At 35.6% G+C, this 20,082-nt stretch overlaps 2 protein-coding genes across 5 annotated transcripts; one reads left to right on the top strand and one right to left on the bottom strand.

Annotated features, from left to right (window-relative positions):
- RH20 (DEA(D/H)-box RNA helicase family protein) lies at positions 1 to 6,020 on the bottom strand. Of its 3 annotated transcripts, none has more exons than XR_011069138.2 (11): positions 5,799 to 6,020; positions 5,018 to 5,283; positions 4,440 to 4,619; positions 4,163 to 4,324; positions 3,788 to 3,942; positions 2,439 to 2,531; positions 2,145 to 2,230; positions 1,823 to 2,049; positions 1,113 to 1,180; positions 780 to 1,013; positions 1 to 313 (listed from the first exon to the last, which is right to left on the bottom strand). XR_011069138.2 is itself a non-coding variant. In XM_068479954.2 (10 exons), exons 1-10 carry the CDS (start codon positions 5,852 to 5,854, stop codon positions 255 to 257), a joined length of 1,518 nt encoding a protein of 505 aa, XP_068336055.2. In that variant the 5' UTR covers positions 5,855 to 6,020; the 3' UTR covers positions 1 to 254. The 3 variants fall into 3 exon arrangements, 1 of the variants encoding a protein (XP_068336055.2); XR_011069139.2 differs by having other exon boundaries at positions 1,113 to 1,185; positions 5,799 to 6,007; XM_068479954.2 differs by lacking the exon at positions 1,113 to 1,180.
- Positions 6,021 to 6,960: 940 nt separating this feature from the next.
- On the top strand, positions 6,961 to 10,856 carry LOC137739961 (uncharacterized). 2 transcript variants are annotated; one of them, XM_068479719.2, is made up of 7 exons: positions 6,961 to 7,348; positions 7,959 to 8,119; positions 8,809 to 8,898; positions 9,386 to 9,438; positions 9,658 to 9,760; positions 10,362 to 10,476; positions 10,649 to 10,856. In XM_068479719.2, exons 1-7 carry the CDS (start codon positions 7,123 to 7,125, stop codon positions 10,666 to 10,668), a joined length of 768 nt encoding a protein of 255 aa, XP_068335820.2. In that variant the 5' UTR covers positions 6,961 to 7,122; the 3' UTR covers positions 10,669 to 10,856. The 2 variants fall into 2 exon arrangements, with proteins under 2 accessions (XP_068335820.2, XP_088555470.1); XM_088699344.1 differs by having other exon boundaries at positions 9,658 to 9,929.
- Positions 10,857 to 20,082: the final 9,226 nt, after the last annotated feature.

Genomic DNA, 20,082 nt, shown 5'->3' with positions numbered 1-20,082 from the left:
TATCCCAAGCAGTGGCATATATCATCTTGGACAACTTGTTTCCAGTGTGTGAGAAGAAAAAGAAATGGGGACAGAGTAAACAAACTCTAAAATTTCTGTTAGTTCCAACAAACTCCACACGTCCTAGTAAGCATTCATACAAGTTTTTTCCTGTTTTGTGAACAGAATACAGTTGTAGTTTGCCATATTGGACGGATTCGGTTGCTCAGTTTTTCTCTCGTTATGGACGTCCAGTTCAAGCGCACCATCATTATTCAGTTCCAAGGACGACCGCCTCCATAGCCCCTACCACGATCTCGAAAGCCCCCGTGACCTGATCAATTAAAAATGACAAAACCATACAAATTCAGTAATGTTTATTGAACCACTCATCGAGACAATTTAGCATGCTGATTCATGGACGCCACTATGCACACCAATACATTAAACTGACACGCACATTTTCAGCGTGTGCATAGACATTTCAAATTCCATGAAACTGTAGTACACAGATTTAAGAAAACATAGTTTCATACTTCTAATCAACTTCAAACTAATCACATATGATCACCTGAAGATGGTCCCTCTTCAAAAATTAAACTATTTGTAAAGATATTGGAAAAGCTAAATTTTGGTAGATGGTCCTTACGTTTGTGCTTTATTTTTCAACAAAACTCTCACATTGACATCCAAACTACAATGAGCAAGACAGACAAGGTAACCTATTCATCAAAAGGGGTATCCACTACTTGTACGTATGTGTCCAGCAATATTTTCTAAAGGCGTCCAGACTAACTGACCTGAAGGGGGAGGTGGTGCACCACGACCCATTGCTGCCAACTCAGGACTGACCTTCTGTCCAGCTTCCTCAAGCAAGGCAATAAGTTCCTTTGCGAACCTAGCGTTAGCAGCTGTAAAGAATGTGTAAGCTGTTCCTTTTGCCCCAGCTCTTCCGGTTCGGCCAATGCGGTGAACATAATCCTCAAGGGATCCAGGAAAATCATAGTTAATAACAAATTTCACATCCTTCACATCTGCAACCATATCAAACATCACAAAGAGAGATTAGAAACTAGAATGTAGGCCAATTCATAGGCTAAGTACATTCAAGAAATTCTGCTAGATTAACACACCTATGCACCCCAAAGTTAGCAGTTTTTGCCTACCAAAGACCAAAGGCAAATCCGATGCACTCCAAAACCTTACCTGGCTCAAAGGGAAACAATTATTCACAGGCAGAGATGATTACCACCAAAACCTTAGAGGATGAAGTGTAGGCTTCCATATGAAACCCAAAATCAGTACCATCCAGCCAAATGTGGATGGCAATAGATGTAAATTAACTACTGTGTAATACGTATTTGTTCCAGTCCAATCATACAGTCTAAAATTTGGTAGAGATGCTTCAAGTATGCACGAATAGCCTTAATAATCAGAAAAATAGTATTCTCCTTTGTGGGGTGGGTCTCATTCCACGTGAGAAAGTTGGGAAAGAAATTGAAAAAAGAGTTGGGAAGAATATCATCTTTCAGTAGATAAGTAATGAAAAATTAATGGCTGAGAAACAAAAATGTCATATATAGAACATGGAAAAGAGAAAAATAAAATGGTGTCCAGCGTGCATTTGACAATCGATGCTATGAAATTCTCTTAAGTGAAAACAGCTTCCATTTTCTTAAGTTACTACCATGAAACATGATTTTGGAGGGGGGTGAAAAAAATTCCATTCATAGATTAAATGAAGTCTTCAACTCTGAAGATAATGCAAATAACAGTTAAAACCTAACCAAATAAGAATTCTTTTCAAGTCTTTTCACAAGCTTAAGAGAAATTCTTTCCATACCTAGACCACGAGCAGCAACATCTGTTGCAGTCATTATGGGGCTCTTGCCAGCTTTAAACTCAGAGAGGACCCAATCCCTTTCTGCTTGACTCTTGTCACCATGAATCGAAAGAGCAGGCCAACCATCCATGCGGAGCTGCCGAGTGATCTGATCACATCCTTTCTTAGTATCCATGAATATCAGTATTCTGCTGCCATCCATGATATCCTCAAGCAATTTCACCAATCTGGAAATTTGAAAGGAATCAGAATGATAACCTGCAGAAATATGACAAGGCCAACCGTTTGAAAGTTACAAACCAAAACATAGATGGCACCCTACTTGTTATATTTCTGATTTTCAGTAATGATGTCAACGATTTGGCGGATCGAATGGTTAGCTTTCAAATCTGAAGAACCTATTATCACCTGCTCAACATAAAAAATATGTACATTAGTTGTTGGCAAAATAATATTATATATACAATAAGAACTATTGCAACCACATGATAGAAGAAAAGGAAATTTTATTATTGCCAGTTTCATGCAGTATAAATAACTGAACGTGACAAACTGACAACTGAAGATTGTCCTAATAGATGCAGAGCGCTTTTATACTAAACGAAAGATGGAGTACTTTGTATGGGTTGTAGAGGAACTGCCTCGCCAGTTGTTCAACCTCCTTTGGCCAGGTAGCACTCCAGTATAATGTTTGACGGTCTGGGCGAATCTGCATTCAATGAAACATTAAAGTATAATGGAAAATTCCAACTGAACATAAACTATGAGAGCGGGAGAGAGAGATATGCAAGGGATAAATTCATTTTCACTCGTTTCTATAGACATTTCAGGATGCACCTTTTATGCAAAAATGATTTGACCTACCTAGTTGGGCTTGACTAAAATGTACCTACGTCAAAATACTTACTATGTAAGTCATATTCTGACAACTTACAGCCACTAGAATAAGGAGTAGATCCAGAAGCTTCCCAGTTCGGCAGTATGTTACAATACAGGATCATAAACAAACACACTTAATGTTGTTTTGCGATGTCCAACAGCTCAAGAAAAATTAGAAACATCAAAACCTCACTCTTCTGTCAAAAATCAAACTACTGATACTCCGTGTGCTGTTTATCCAAATGTGCTTTAAATGGTATTCACCAGAAAGTTCTCAACATGTGTAATGGTAACAAAACTTCTTACAATATGATTGAAATGATGGAAATAATTATCTCTATAAGTACCATTTGAGGCACAATGCTTTTCAATGGCATTATTTTGTTTTGTTGGAGATGCAACCGAAAGAGCAAATGGTCTATGATCTCAATAAAAATCTTAAAGAGGAACTGTATCTTTGAAACAGTGGCTACCAAACATAAACACTGGGGGAAAGAAAACACACAAAAAAATAAATAAATAAATAAATAAAAATACATGCACCACTTTGCTACCACGCAAAAGCACATACATTCACTGATAATTCACACATGATACCCTATCGTTTCACCTAGATATTGGCCCTACCATATCGTATGCATTCTAAAAGTCTTGATTTGTTTACAGATCTTCAGTATGGTAGGAATAATTTTTGAATGACCCGTAACTTTCTCCAGATAATTTGAACTCAAAATAGTAATACATGTTTTAACTAAACAAGCATTACCCAGATTACAAAGTTTAGAATAAGTTTCCTAACAAATCAAGACATTTTGTGATTAAGAAACCCAGAGTAAAAACTTTAGAACTACTCAATTTCTTCTGAGCTAAGTTGTAGACTTTAAAGACATTCAATAATGTTTTCCAGCTTTTCAAGAAATCATACGTCCACATGAACATCAGTAGGTATCAAAAGCTAGATACGATTTTAGTAAGAGAGAAAAAAAGGGTTTGACAAGCGGAGGGAAAACTAAGTAATAAATCATCCTGATACACAGATAAAAGTAGAACATGTTCTAATTCATACAGATTGGTAAAATCTCAAACCTGTGAAACGATCTTCCTTATCTGTGGGTCAAACCCCATGTCTAGCATCCGATCAGCTTCATCCAATACAAGGTAAGTGACCCTTCGCAAGTTGGTATGATGTGATTCCATCATATCAATCAACCTCCCGGGTGTAGCAATTACAATCTCAACTCCTGATCCAAAAATAAGAATGATGTCAACAAGAAAAATAAGCAATTACTAAAACAAGAGCTTTATTTACCAACTATACCTCAACGAATTGATAAGTCATCTTAGCCATGATTAATGTCTTAATAGGATATCTGAGTATATAATATTAATATATGATACAATAAAAGTTACAGCAGTACAATAGCAATTCCAAAAACTAAGTTCACCATTACCACCACATACCTTTCTGCAGATCACGAACTTGAGGTCCCTTTGGAACCCCACCATATATGCACGTGCTTTTAATTTTCGACGATGAACCAAATTTAGTAGCCTCTTGTTGGATTTGAACAGCGAGTTCACGGGTTGGAGCTAAAACTAGAACTATCGGGCCATCTCCAGGAGCTAAATAAATATTATAAAGTTAGATTCTTATGCCCAACCAATACAAATGTAATTCAAAAGGTAAAAAGAAATATAATCAATATTTGAGAATTTAACCATCTTAATGATTACATACATAGAATTGGTTGGGCATTGACATGGACAATTGCAGGCAACAGGTAGGCTAGTGTCTTCCCTGATCCTGTTTCAGCAATACCAATGAGATCACGACCTTTCAAAGCCATTGGCCATCCTTGAGCTTGGATTGGTGTAGGTTCCACAAATCCAGCCTTTGTAACTTCTTCCAAAACGTATTCTGCAGCCCAAGAGGAGCCATTCAATTAGTGCACTATTTATGGAAACAACTTATTAACATCCAAAGGGGACATTCCTTGAGTAAGTCAGCTAGCTAGTTCCAAGAACAAATCTGACTACGTGAACTTATAATACAGTTGAGCTCATAGTGTACATGAAAAGTTACGTGAAAGAATAATGTAAAATGAGCATAATTGGTACCTAAACTACTGATAATTCGAAAGTATAGTATCACTGCTGCCTGTTAATCACTCTCCAACTAAGTTACCATATCCTTTAATCACAAAGAGTTTCAAGATGAACCAAATAATGGAACCTTTATAACATGTACTCACGATAAATCAATGTGACACCTAAAAACATAGTTATAAATTTGCTGTATGAAAAAATAAAAAGTACCTGGAAACCCAGTGTCACGGAAACTCTTGATGGGTTTTGGAACATCACGGCCTTCAACAGTAATTTCCCTCCGTTTCCTATATTCCTCAACCTCCACCTCCGACATTTTTTCCACTTCAGGCGACTCAACATAGAAATTCTTCTCAAAAGGTATCAATCCGTCCAAATCCAACTTCCCTGGTGACTCGGCACCATCATTCTCCCTCCTGCTTGAAGAAGACCGTGTTGAGCCACCATAGCCGGTTGCCCCACCAAAACCGGAATCACTAAAACACCGAAAAATTTATAAAAAATTGAGTTAATTCATACATGTAAATGAACCGGTAGCCCCACCAAAACCAGAATCACTAAAACACCACAGAATTTACAAAACAAAATTGAGCAAATTCATACATGTTAATGAAAAGCAACAGTTTTTCATTCATGGGTCAATATTAGAAAAAAACAACGTATCAAATTTATCTAAAATTGATAAGTTTTTGAGTTGGGCCCAGGAGAACAGAATCATGTTACACAAACAATGCTAATAGGTTAAAATTAAGCACAATTTTACAAAGGGTAACTCAGAAAACAACAAAATTCAGGCAAATAAAAGAAGAAAAATGGATTTGAAGGCAGTAAATTTTGAATTGACTGTATTTTGGTTCAACCCAATTAAACCTTACAAATCAAGTCAACAGAATTTAAAAAAAAAAAATCAATTTGATGTAATGTGAACCAATACAACGCACAGAGGAGGGTAATTAAATTCCTACGAGAGAGAATCAGAAGGAGGCGTTACCTTCTCCGGTCACGGTAGGAAGTGGGGTCGCCGGAGCGGCTGTCGTAGCGGCTCATGGTGGCGAGTTACTCCTCCTGTGCGTCACCGCCGGTGAGATTATCAGGGAATTTTGAGGGTTTTAGAAGCAGCTGTTCGAACAGCCAAGAGGCCAGAATGTTCTCCTCTCTCTCTCTCTTCTCCTCTTCCTATGATTCTCTGCGGCTTGTTGTATGCTAAGCCTTTGGGTCTAATGTATCTGAGTACCTGGATAACCAATAACGAGAAGCCACGTGTAATCGGTGACAGTGCGACATAGGCTTCTAAAACACAAGGCCCATCGTATGAAGCACAAGTTTATCCCAATCGGCCCAATGTAATGTTCTTCTACTTCTGAAATCCAATTAAAACCCAATAACAAAATAAAGCAATTAACACTTTGCACCCCGAGTTTTGGATGAGTGATATTTTGGTCCCTGACTTTTAAGAATTGACACTTCACTATTTTATTATTGGAAATTTTTGTTGAAAAGACTGAGATTACGAATTCTTACTATTGCCCATATACTACGGTCTTCTGGTATTCCTCTTTACTTATAAGTGAGAGGTCTTATGTTCTATTTTCGCCAAAAGGGAACTTGAACCACATTATTACTAGCAAGGTTAAGCCTACCTCTTTCCCCTTAGTGTAGATAATATCGTTTGTTAAAAAAAAAATGTCATTAATTTGCGAATCATGTAAACAAAAGGTAGGCATATTGAGTATTTGTAAGAAAAAAGAACAATTGTAACTTTAATATAAGTGGTGTATTATTCTTGTAGTTAGACCTTTTACAGTAGATTGAACAAAGTTAGTGTGAGAGTAATATATTGACTCATATATCAACCGCACTTTTGTAAGGCATGAAAATTTTGAGCGTGATACTAATACATTAATCACGAGTTTAATATATTAAATTCATAAGTGTTAATATATTGAACTCACACTAATGTAGTAGTAATATCATATGTATCAAATTCAGACTGTCTAATTCCGATATAAAGGTATCACACTTATTCAAACTACTGTAAAATACCTTAAAACATGCATTTTTAATTAACAGCGTTCCGGACTCAAACTCTTCTCATCCTTATGGTTTGTAATTTAGTGTTACAATATCATTTGTACTTAAAAAAAGAAAGAAAAGAAAGAAAGGAAGGGAAAAAAAGCAACTTTAGGGTAGTGAAGGGTCAATTCTTAAAATATAGGGACCTAAATTACGAGAAGTGAAGTGAGAAAATCCCAATTCGTTGGGAGTCGGACGAGCGGAGCTACCACTATCAGAGCCGACGTAGGAAAAGAGCAAGCATGCAAACTCTATCAGTGGCTTTTCCGCCGATGAGTGCGAGAGTAGTGACAGTGAGAGCTTCCGTGGATACACAGCAAAGACTCTCATACAACCGCAACGCTCCAAGAAAGATACAGAAAAGCGAAAGCCCCGCCACCGCCAAACCCCCTCCAACCGTCACACTAACCACCACAACTACCCGAACGGCCGACTCCGTTGTTGACCTCCTCAAACGCACACCTCAAGGTATTTAGTATTTACATTCCCCAGTTGTTATTGCCTGCTCGTTTTCATCTGGGTTTGTTTTGCTTTGCAAATTTTTGGATTGTATGCTTCTGGGTTGCTGAGAAAATTGAGCAGACAGTGAGAAAATGTGGGAAAGTTGTTTAATTTTTGTGGGTTTTGTTGTTTAGGATTATGGGAAATGAAAACTTAGTCTCAGTTAGGATTATGGGAAATGTTTGGTTTGAGTTTCTCACTTCAGTACCGAGAAAATTGAAGAGAAAATGAGAAAATGTGAGTGAGTGCTTGAATTTTGTGGTTTTGTTTACTTGGTAACGTTTGGGTATCGTGAAAACTGAGGAAAGTGAATGAAAATTGGGTTTGCAGTTTTCTGTATTATACTGTTTTTTCGTTTCGCTCGGATGGAAAAGATAGCTTTCTAAGCACAATTTAATGGAGCTTTAAAATATATTTTTGTTCTGTAGGAGTGTGTATATATTCTCCTGAATTTATATAAAGACGGCGAAAATAACATTGAAAGTTTCAGTTTGTTTAGGTGTTTTGTATCCCTTTAGTATTGTTGTTCTTCTATGAAACATTATGATAACGGTGTTCTGCAATATTATTTTGGTAGGGGAAACAGTACAAATGGATGAGTTATACTTGGGCTATGAGCGATGGTCACCTACTCCAACAAAGGTACAAAAGCGTTTGCCTAGTCCACCAAAGGTACAGAAGCCTCGGTCTGTACTCAATGCAGCATCGCTAGCTTATATCGGTGATTGCATTTACGAGGTGTGTTTCTGTTTCAACTTATATTTCTGCCATTTTGCATTCTTATAGGGAACTGCACCCGACCACTATTCAAGACTTGTATTTGTGCTTCTGTATTGAGGATACAGCTGTTTACCCACGATAATTAAAGTTACATGTGTGCCGTACTTTTATATATGTAGGTGCATTGTTACAAAAACAAAATTCCATACAATATACCATTAGCAATGAGGCATAATAATTGGGTCTGAAGTTGAGTTTGGATGTCTTTAATGTTGAGATCGAGCGAAGAGCTTGCATGTCACATGTAGAAGCATGACCACAAGGGAGGAGGTAAATGCATTGAGACATGAAGATGGCTTAGTAAGTAAGTGCAGAATTCCACTCCAAAAGGGTTCAAGGAACCCGCATAGGGGGTCAATAAAATTAAAAAATAACATGATCATATTGTAAAACAACTGTTTCCACACAAAAAATATAGCAAAGAAATGGCTCAACAATTCACGCCATGCATGAACATTCGAGTGTAAAAGGTCTTAAAAGAATTTAATGCCATATATAGAATGGAATATATTTTCATCATTTGGAAGGCACAAGAGAAAACCATATACCTTGGTGCTGCTTAGTTTGCAGTATAATAACTGACATAATTACTATACTTCTGAAGTTTGAACTTCCTATTTGGTTCACTACCATTATTTCTGTTGCAGCTATATGCTCGCAGGCATTTTTTGTTTCCTCCCCTGAATATTGAAGAATATAATGATCGTGTGATGGCAGTTGTACGTTGTGAAGCACAGGTACGATATCTTCTTAAACAGTTTTAATGTTTGTGTCAAATAGGCAATATCATAGTGGTATGAGGAATTTGTTCCCTCCGTGCTGATGTGTGTCTGTGTAATGTGGTTCTGCTTTGTTGCTGTTATTTTAACTTTTTATTGTCCTGTGCTCGCTCATGCCAATGAACTATCCCATGAGCTGCATTGTTAGTGGTAATCTTTATGTTCCACAACCTCAAGAGTAAATAAGAAGGAAAATGCTTCATTATTTTGAGAAGTTGCAACCCAGCACCAGTCGTCATAACTTATGTCCCATAGATATTCTTGTGGACAGTAAACAATAAAATATGGTACTCCATTCTGTTTCACTAGCTGTCTAGGTGCCCCTTTTTTGTGTTTCCAAAGTGGTTTTGTAGTTCTTACATGGTGAAGTGCTCCTTTCTTATATAGATTGGAGTTGAACATACTTTTCAAAGGAGGCATTAAAAAGTTTGTCTTTGCATTTCAGGATGCACTGCTCCGGAAACTTCTGAGTGATGATTTTTTATTAGAAGAAGAAAGGTCTGTAAATTATTTTTTGGGCTCAGTTATTTTTCCTTTGTTCTATATATCAACTATCATCTTTCAATGAATCAAGCATAAACTGCAGGATCCCTTCTACGTCATCCCTTCACTATGTGGAGGGCTGTAAAAAATATACCGAACATACTGGAGTCATTTACATTTCAAGTGCAGTAGTTGTTATGTCGACTTATGTCATTTGATAATTTTTTGCTTCAGGAATGTTCTCCGGTGGGGAAAGAATATTGGTTCAGCAAAAACCCGAACAAAAAAACGTGCTGGTTCAGCAGTTTATAACAGAGCATCTTCCTTGGAAGCATTGGTCTGTGCCTTTGGACCTTGTGGTTTCTTTGAACATTTTTTATTCACTCTCATCTTTGGAATTTTAAACTCGTGGATTCTAAAGGAAGCCGACAATGAAACCCCTGCTGGGTTCATTTGTCAAGTTCTTGTTGATATCCATTTGAACCAACAAACACATGCACACACATGTAAGGCTTTCTATGATTATGATATGAGACTGTATTTTCCTCATTTTATCCAGCATAATCTATAAGAATGCTGGCGGGGCAATAAACCACCACTGTTCTTAAGGGAGACGGTGCTATTACAATTAGGCCTAAAGAGCATTGACATATTGAGTTTTTCACATAGTACAGTTCGCTAATGCAGGAAATCTTAGGATCTAGCTGTTATGCACATACATAAGCTAAGCTTATGCACGCACATGCATATGTATGAATTGTAGGGGGTTTTTTTTTTTTTTTTTTTTTTGGAATAATCAAGCATGTTCTTGATGGCAATCTGCATGTTAATATCCTACATGCTTATTTAAATTTAAGATCCTCTAAGCAACTTGCAATTCACTATCCAGGAATGAGATTCTGAATGTTTAACATAAACTGACCCTGCATGTTGTGTAGGTTGGTTATCTCTACCTGACAAATATGGATCGCTTAGAAGAAGTCATGATAAAGTTGGGATTCTCAACTGATTCTTCTGTGCAGATAATTTCAGAGGAGCCTGAGGAGGTAAACGGTAAGTCAACGCAAGCCGTTTCATGCATCGATGCAGTTTACTATTTTATTTTTCTTAAAAGATTGTATTTGACAGGGGGAAGAGCTTTATGTTAATTTACTTTGTCGTTGGTTTCCGATAGTCTATGTCAATTTGTCGTATATTTGCTCAGCAATCTGTTTGTTCTTGGCAGGCACGCATCGTAGTGAATGAAGACGCCACTGAATCAGGTGTGCTGTTTGTACCGTAAGCAGAAGGCTGGCCGCCGTTTACTAATTGTTTAGATGTAGCAATACCGTAAACTGAGAAATGTTGTTTAGGATACACGAGAACAGTTGTGCCCATCATATGTTTTTGTATTGACAGACAATTTTGAGTAAAATCCTTAGTGTGTTTGTTAATGTTTGCATCCCAAAGTATAATCGCCAAATCCGCGTAAGTATAACACGTGGTTTGGTAGCAGCAGCAACGGTGTTGCGGATTCAAGCAAAAAGTTGTCAAGCAAAAAGTTTTGCATCAACTCAACCTCCAACTTAAAATTTCTAGTTTTGTACCAAGCTTAAGTTTGCAGTTTAAGTTTTCAAAACTACGAAACTAATTTCATATTTCTTCAGTTTAGTGGTAGTTGTCTCTGCTTTATTTTAAGAGGGTCTTAGGTTTGTTTGAACAATACGTACTTGTAGTTAGTTCGATACCTGATTGCAGATGACCAATCGTTGCAGTGTAACTCTAGAGGATGATTCGGGTGTAACTAGGGTCTCTAGCCCATACCTGAACTCGAAGAAAAATTGTCAGTTAGGTGGATTTTGGGTTTGGGTGGTTGAACCCATGGTCCCCTTGTGACAATTGACCAAGATGGACAAATGTTTAGAGCATGGGGGTTTGGAACCATCTTAACGAGGACATTAACGGTGACGGATAACAAATCCTTATGGATATAATACTTGCATCCCAATGGCAAGAATGTACATATTTTGCTCCTTGCAACTAGCCTATCTTCACTACATAACTTTTCTAATTGAAATCGTTCAATTTTTTAATCTCTATTTGAAGATCTATCTCTACAAAAAAATCATTCGAATCAGAGATCATTAATCATCCAAATGTATCAAATAAATGGATGGTTCATCATGAAAACGTCAATTGATACTCATATTGGCAATTCTTTCTATACATTTGGATGTGTAAACAATCTATGATTCAATCTTTAGATAAATATTAAAAATTGAAAGGCTTTGATTATCAAATATATATGGTGAAGATAAGTTATTCATAAAAAGTGTGATGCGTATATTTTCCTATGAGAAAAAGCAAGTATTATCGAATCTCACGAAATTTAGTTCCTTTATTTCAAAACCTCCTCCTTTATGTATTAATTTATTTTTATAGTAATCAATCAATCTTCATTAGTCACTATATATAGTGATTGATGCCGCTTTCGAATCATTTGAGAGTCAAAAGTGGTTGCAAGTGCTTCTCTCCGGCAGAAAAATAATGGCTTCAAACTTTATATGATTCCTAAAATAAAAAATTGGTCCGTAGATCTATATATTTGCTCAATAAAAATTATTGGTGAGATATCACTTTCTGAGATGAAGAATCATAATGCCAAAGTCATCCATGCCAAAGGCTATCTAAAGGTCCATCTTTGAGGTATCACTTGTATTTTCACGATGCCCTCGAGGCCTTGAGGACGAGCAGGAAATGAGTTAAGATTAAATCATGTAAACTTTTCGATTCTCTTTCATTATAACTATTAAAAATCAAATTTGTCACGTAATGGTCCTGCATTTTTGCTGGTGTGTCATCACTAACAAATTTGCACTACTATTTAAACAATCCGATTAGGATGCTACAACCAATGCTAATTAGAGGGTATGGCCAAGATGAAAGACATGCATGCAATGGTTATCGTATTATAATTCAAGTATTTGTTATGGTTGGTGATGATTAATGACGTGGTGGAGTAGGGGGAAAGGGACATAACTAATCATCTAACAAATGGATATAAGTGCGATTAGAGAACCTTCAATTATTTGTTTAAGCAAACCCCTTTTGTCCTACGCAAAAATAAAAAGGAGAAATATATTAATAATTAGATAAGAATAATATAATAAAACTTCGAGAAGTAATGTGCAAATTGTCTTTTTTTCTATTTTCTTTTCACATTTCAAACTTCAAAACATAACTAAAATCATTCGAGTTGCATTGTCTTTTGTTTGTTGATAATATATTAGATTATATTCTTATATTAGTATCTCTCTTATCATTTGAATCTGTTCAAATTGTGAGCCATCGTGAATCTATTCATATTGTGAGCCATCATCGTGAACGAATTTTCATGCTGATCAACTCAATTCAAGTTGGGTAACATTATTAGCTACATGTCATTTCATTCGACATAATTCAAACTTAATCTTCGAATCAAATTCAATCTAGTACTGCTTAAACAGTAGGAAGAAGACGATGGGAATCATAGGATATGCATGCATGTGATCGTTGTTGCGTATATTGAGCCAAGTAGGACCAACATGCAAGACCAATTGTTTTCTGGATATGGTTTTATCAATATGTAACAATAATCTTAATATCTTATCAACAAAAAAAATATGTGGCATTACAATCTCAAAGGCCATGCTGCATGGCCTTTCATAAACTATGCAATGGACTGATAACTAATTATGGTTATTTTTGGGTAAGGATTTTGGCACTCTTCGAGTGACTTATGACACTTTTATTGTTATTGTGAAAACCTATAAAATACTTAATATAGAGTGTGATAACTGTTGTCCTACGTAAACCTCTTTCACTTCAACCTTCTATGGTATTTTATTGATTCCTTAAGTTCCATAACTCGTCAATTCAAGATAAAATTTGAGATTTTCCACGAGAGATCCCGTGGTGTCATTAGAATGTTAGATCATAAATGTAGTGTCTCTCTTCCATGAGTAGGATGATAAGGCCTATCCACTTTTGTGCATATATAACATGAAAAACCTATGGTGCTGAAATGGATAACTGCATATCATATCACAATGTTGAATGAAAGCAAACGAAAGAAAGAAAGAAAACCCAGAAAAGTGGTACCATCTGGCCACAGGTATTGTGATAAGGTAGGGCCATGTTACTTTCTGGATAAGCTTCCCAATATAATGGAGGCCTTGCTGAAACAGATTCATATACACACAGGCCAGTGATTAGTTGTCTCAATGAACCAATTTCAATAATTAATGAGTAGAGTGTGGCACAAGGAAACCAAGCTATCTGCCCTTCATGTCATTGGCATGCATGGTGGTCCAAGAAATTGGGTATGTGTTGGACCCTCTTTGTACCTCATAGCCATTATTTAATCATATTTTGCAAGATATATAGTGACCAAATATGTCATCTTTATCCTTGCCAAAGGATCACAAAAAACCCCATCGCAATCATGTACATATTATTGTATATCATACACAATGTATGCACTTTTTGCTACATTTACCTTCATGTGTATTAGTAGACAATTTATATAAAATCAGTATCATTATCTTACTCCGATTTTGGATAGTTGATCATACATCTTTCAATGAAATCTGAACCCTAACTCCTCAAACCAACTCTTCCTCACCCGTTTATGAATTAGTAAACGTGTCATTAAAGTGCCTCTATGTCAAATGCTTGAACCATATACAAATGTGTATTAATATTCTTTAATTTCATTAGGAATAGTGAAAAGGCAGAAAACACTAGGCCCAACTACTCCTTTATGGCTAACCAAAAGTTAAAATCCATTTAAGATGACATCAGATGCTTAAGCTATCACATGTTCATATCTTTAGGCCCACAGATAGTGATGCAGGATCAAGGATCAACCTTGCCAATCCAGAGGATCAAATGTACTTATCTGCAAAATGTTTTTTGTGGCGAACTCATCCAGAATAGAGCTTCAAGTTTTTGGTGGCAACTGGACAACTCATCCAAAAGAATAGGAGGTGCTCCTTACACAATTTCAAGTGTATAAATCTTAAATAATAAAAAAATTGTTGGCATGGCACTAAGATGCTATATCAACGGTAGAAGTAGGTACAACTTTGTGTTCATAATATTGGAGGGGAGTCGGAAAAAATTCGCATAAATTATCATGCACTCGTTAGTATGAAATACGGATGTATGCATAGATGCGTGTATGATCTTGTTCCTCTTCTGTTTTGTTCTAAGCTCAATCCTTCTAAGATGATGTATATCAAACTGTTTGAATGGATTAACTATATGTAGTGTTGTTTCATGATCCCATATATATATTATGGATAAGGAATCGCACTCATCAAGTTGTCTCGCATGGTTTTGCTACTTGTATCTTTTCATCTGTCATCCTCATGTTGCTGAATCAAGAAAACTATTTTAAGAAATAAAATTATAAACACACACACACACATATGGGTAATGATATAAAGACTAAATTTGTAGACAAAATTTACAAACTGAATAATGTGTCACCAATAAAAATGAGCACGTTCATCAACGCTTAAATAATAATTCAATCATCAACTTCCATTTCATTTAGTTTACAAAATTTTGTCTACAAAATTATTCTCCTTGACATTATTCTAGTATGTGTGTGTGTGTGTGTGTGTGTAAAAGCCATGCAAATTGATAGAGCTAGAGCTAGAATATATTTTAGGACAATTAGCAGGAATGATCTGTTTTAACATTTAGTTGTAAAAATGGTAGTGTTTATTACGTTGTCATTATATCATCATTGTGTACTTTGTTATGTTATCATTGAGTCATCAATAAACTATCAATATGTTGTCATTACTAAAAATTGATCATTTTTACAACCAAATGTCAAAAACTAATCACTCCTAGTAATTGCCCTACATTCTACCTAACACAAGGTACTGATAGTTTAGGTAGGATAAATCATAGAGTTTAAACTTCAAATTTGAAACTGCAGTTGACAAACTTATGAAGCACTTGACTAATGGAAATCTAGGAAGCATAGAATTACCACAGAGAATATAAGAAGACAAAAAAAAGTCAGTGGTGCGATGGGGACCTCACGCGAAGCTGTAATACTTCGTTTTTCAATTTTAAAAGAAGTTACAAGTTCGAATCTTCCATGTTCATCATTTTACGAAGAATTATATGCAATTACCGTGAAGGAAAGATAAAAGTAGACTTTAATGAATTTGGAAACCCTAGTGCGAAGGCAAGAAAAACAACAAATTAAGAGGACTTTCACAAATTGTCAGTTTCTTTGAGGACAAACATTTGTATTCACTCATTCACCTTCACAAGTCCGATTAAAGTTTGAATTCTGACAACGTCTTTGGAACCTGAAGACCCCAAAGAGAAAAATAAAAGTAAAAGCCCTTACAGGCTTACACAGGAAATTAAGTCGGTTGGTTTTTCTTTTTATATTTTATTATGCATTTGGTAATGGATTCCCATATTTTCTATAGATGTTTAACAACCTTTCTTTGCTTGTATGAAACTCCAAATCTAGGTTTTGGCTTTTGGCTTTTGGCTTTTGTCTTTGATTTGTCCCAATCAAGGTTGTTGCATTATTCATAATTTTTTACGACGTCCCTGCAAGCAAAAGAAAATCCAAATCATACTCTGCAATTCACATGTTCACAAGTTTTTGCAAAATTGTTCAATGATTGCAAAAAGATAGATATTATTTAGATTCATGTTTGTGGTTATAAGTCAATGCTAATTTTACAGTTCTTATATATATATATATATAGGTTAGGATCGCGGGACACTCATTTTTTCACACATAGGGCCAATTTCGTAATTTACTTTAACGATCAAACCATTCATCTTTTAGGTCTTCCATCAAATATCACGTCTATCAAAAATCAACCAAATTTGAAACTATATGACCGTGAGATTAAATAATAGTTATTTTAGGGTTTCTGTGCAAAACCATAAACATTCATTTTCTTCACTACAACTGAATGTCTTAATAGTTTTGGATTTGCCTAAAAATTTTGCAAGGATGGCCTATGAATAACAAATTGAAACTTAGACCGTACGGATGGTTGAAAATGTTATCAGGTGGACCCTAAGAAAGTGTGTTAAAAAAAAATATTTGTTCCCCGAACTTGACCATAGATCTGTGTGTGTGTGTGTGTGTGTGTGTGTGTGTTATACAAGTGATATTTGAGGAGGGAGGAATGAAACCGAAGACCTCGGCTCAAGGATCGTGCTTCCCAATTCTTATATTTCAATAGTAACAACTTATCTTGGTAGTTACTAGTACTGAACCAGACTGTTAAATCATTAGATAATTATGATCATAATTAATCACATATATTAAATCATTGTAGTTACTCGTACTGAACCAGACTGTTCAATAGGTGATACTGTAATGAACAAGGATCCTATCCGGATTCTTTTTGTAAGGATCTCGGAAATCCGTGTATCGTGTCCGTTCATCATATATCGTGCGATCATAAATTATTTAAAATTTTATTATTTAAAATTAAATATAAACATTACTTAACGAAAATTAATCACACGATATATAATAAATAAATAAAATTTATGAATTCGCAAAATCCTCACAAAAAGAATCGAGAGAGGATCCGGATTCGTCTATAATGGGGTCTCGTGCATGTGATTTTAGGCTAATATGGTGTTCAGTTCAATAATTGATGAGTAATTGACAATGCATGCAGATGCGATAGTCGCGTATAAATATAAATATTTAATGGAGTTTAGGTAACCCACCATGCAATTATAGCTGAAATGAAACAAAACCTTACTCCTGAGCTGGCCATTACATTTATATGTTTTTAAGAAATTTGTCTTGGCGGTGCTAATTAGTGGGGTCAAATTTATTAACCTCGCAGTTAATACTCATCTATAAGGTTAATTTGAAATAACAAATTAAACGATTACGTTGCTAATTTAACAACCATAACTGCAATTATACTAATATTTTTTCTTGTATATATAGTAGATTTGGACATTATGCGTGTGTGCAGATACCAACCAAATTAAAAATCTTGTCAACACGAACCTAGACTCTACTTTCAGTGTAGATATACCACCTATGTCAATTTTCATTAACAATTGCATCCAAAGTCGTCATGTGTTGTGTACTTGAGCACCTTGGGTAAGAATTTTGGTGACGATAACTTGTTTTTGGATAAGCCAGATAATATGGCTCACGAACTTGGATAAACTGAATTCATATCTAAAATCACCTAGGGGTCTTTTAATTCTGAATGTACTTATTGAAAGAAAATAAGTTTCTTGAAATTTTTAATTTCAAATTGTACTCTCACAAAAGATCGTTGAAATTGAAAAAACCGCCTAATCATTTGAATGAAAAAAAGGACTTTTAGAAAAATGTCCCATATAACTTGCAGACGATACGATTTGACAAAAATTAGTGAAGGTGGCACATTCTCGTGTGAGTTTGGTTGGTAAATTAGTAAGGGTGTTTGGGAAAGTTTCCCCTTTTTTGTTAAGAGATAAAAAGTTTGGTTGGCATAAAGATTACCGGAGTGCAAATTGCAACGGGAAGCAGGCCGCAGCTGCAGCACACTTGCAGAGATAGTGGAAGACAGACCATTATCAGATGTTCTAAATCTTGTAAATCAAAAGACATTATGTCATTCTTTCTATGCTTGGACCCGCCGTTGAATTACATCGCATCAATATTTTGTTTTTCCCTCGCGCGCACTTTTCTATTTGTCATTCTAAATGATACAGTTACTGTCAGGAATCTGAATCTTTTAATCAAATTTTGTTATTTAAATTTCGATTAGCATACTTATTTTTTATTAGTAACATATAATTTAGTTTATAAATTTAGTTTAAAAATTTGATTTGTCTAACATTATCCAAATGATAAATACGTAAAGAACTACATAATGATATTCTGAAAAAATTAATAAAAAGTTAAAAATCACTTAATACCACAGTTTAATGGTGTTTTTCGTTAGCTATAAATGAAGGGTCTTAGGTTCGATTTTTTTGGATAACGAATTTGAAATCAATTTATTTCAACACTCTTTAATGTAAATATATCGTTATATTAAAAAATAAAAAATAAAAAATAAATTTTATAAAAACAAACTAATAATTAAACACTGATATTATCTTCGACTTAACCACGTGTAGTCTTCTATAAAGTGTGTTTCTTCATGTGAATGAAAGCTGGCAATTGCTAGGCATCTACAGTCAATGTCCAAAACAAAGTTTGACCACCTCCCTCCAATAACAATAATGAATAATATAATAATAACATGCACCATGCGTGTGTGTGTGTGGATAAGGGTGCGTTTGTTACATCAGGTTATCTTGGACTGGATTAGTTTTAAGAACTAAGTTAGACTGACTTAGACTAGACTAAGCTGAACTGATTTAGTCAAGCGTTTGATGTAGTGCCGGATTAAGAATCAAGATAATAAAAATAGTACTGTTTACACCACCAAGTTTGAGAAAACAAGTTTTTACTTGGGATATTGATAGATCCCTAACATTTCTAGGTTCTACGCCACCAAGTTTAAAACAAAAAAAATTCAGATAAATTAGCTAACCATAAACATTGAACTTTACTAAACTGTAAAATTGAGAAGTAAAAATCTGGGTCATATTATTTTGTTGACAATAAAATCATACAACCTTTAGATATAATCATACAACAAACAAAGAGGGAAACAAATTAAAAACCTTAATCAGATAGAAAAACAGAATGAACTCGCATAAAACGTAACAACTCCATAAGTGTAATCAGCAGGCAACTTAATGGAAGCACTGAAAATCCCATCCTGATAGAGGTCCTAAGAAACAAATCGAGACCCTGTAAATATACATAGCCACCAAAAACCAAACAAAGACAACAACTTTAAGATCAAAATATGCCGCCAATTCAAAAACCCAGAAACCAAAAAATAAAAACCCTTTCACATGATTCTCAAGACAGAAACCTAAAAGGGAAACGATTACAAACCTGTTTGTTCGTCTAGTGAGAGATGGACAGATTTCCCATCTCTAACGATCAACAAATTGTCAAGAAAGATAGCAGAAAAATTGAAAAAAAATGGGTAGCAATCAATTAAAAAACACACCCAATCACAGAACACAATCGATGTGGCAGCCCGTTCCGGAATTTTCAAACCGTAAGTGTGAAATGACGATTTTGCCCCTAGTGTGAATTTTCGTTGTGTGGTTGTTTTTGAGCTTGGTTTGGCTGGTTGTGGACCACACACATTTCCCCACACACACCCTCACCCTTTCCCTGCCCTGCACCCCTGTCCCGAGCCCTCTCTCTCTCCCATTTTCACCTCCATTTGTACGGACATACCTAGAAACCCTCTAAATCTTCACAGATCGAGGAAACAAAGTACATATTCTTGCTCGTGAGGTCCGTAAAAGTTCAACCATACCCATTTCAGGTAAGGATACCTTCGTTTTCATGTCGAACTCGGGATACCCCGATTTTGTCACTGTTCATGCACACGTTAATTCTTGTATTTTTGGGAATTTCAAGCTTGTAGGAAGCTTGGTGAGGTCCTTAGGAGGCTCGGGGTGGTTCGTTTGAAGGTTTTGGACGTCGGGATCGTGAGTTACAAGGTTGGCCGGAGTTGGTGGTGTTTTCCCGGCGAGATTCCGTGTGTTTTA

The sequence above is a fragment of the Pyrus communis genome, chromosome 9 (assembly GCF_041283825.1).
Source record: "Pyrus communis isolate YQ-2024b chromosome 9, ASM4128382v1, whole genome shotgun sequence".
NCBI lineage: Eukaryota > Viridiplantae > Streptophyta > Magnoliopsida > Rosales > Rosaceae > Pyrus > Pyrus communis.
This window is presented reverse-complemented; position numbering and strand designations above follow the sequence as displayed.

What these genes read in the sequence shown, in the direction of transcription:
- RH20 (XM_068479954.2), bottom strand. Translation starts at nt 5,854, where the DNA reads ATGAGCCGCTACGACAGCCGCTCCGGCGACCCCACTTCCTACCGTGAC. An exon ending in CAATGCCCAACCAATTCTAT is followed by an intron (nt 4,325 to 4,439) that starts GTATGTAATCAT and finishes ATATTTATTTAG; the next exon opens with CTCCTGGAGATGGCCCGATA. An exon ending in TGCACCACCTCCCCCTTCAG is followed by an intron (nt 314 to 779) that starts GTCAGTTAGTCT and finishes TTAATTGATCAG; the next exon opens with GTCACGGGGGCTTTCGAGAT.
- LOC137739961 (XM_088699344.1), top strand. Translation starts at nt 7,123, where the DNA reads ATGCAAACTCTATCAGTGGCTTTTCCGCCGATGAGTGCGAGAGTAGTG. An exon ending in CCTCAAACGCACACCTCAAG is followed by an intron (nt 7,349 to 7,958) that starts GTATTTAGTATT and finishes TTATTTTGGTAG; the next exon opens with GGGAAACAGTACAAATGGAT. An exon ending in ACAAACACATGCACACACAT is followed by an intron (nt 9,930 to 10,361) that starts GTAAGGCTTTCT and finishes CATGTTGTGTAG; the next exon opens with GTTGGTTATCTCTACCTGAC.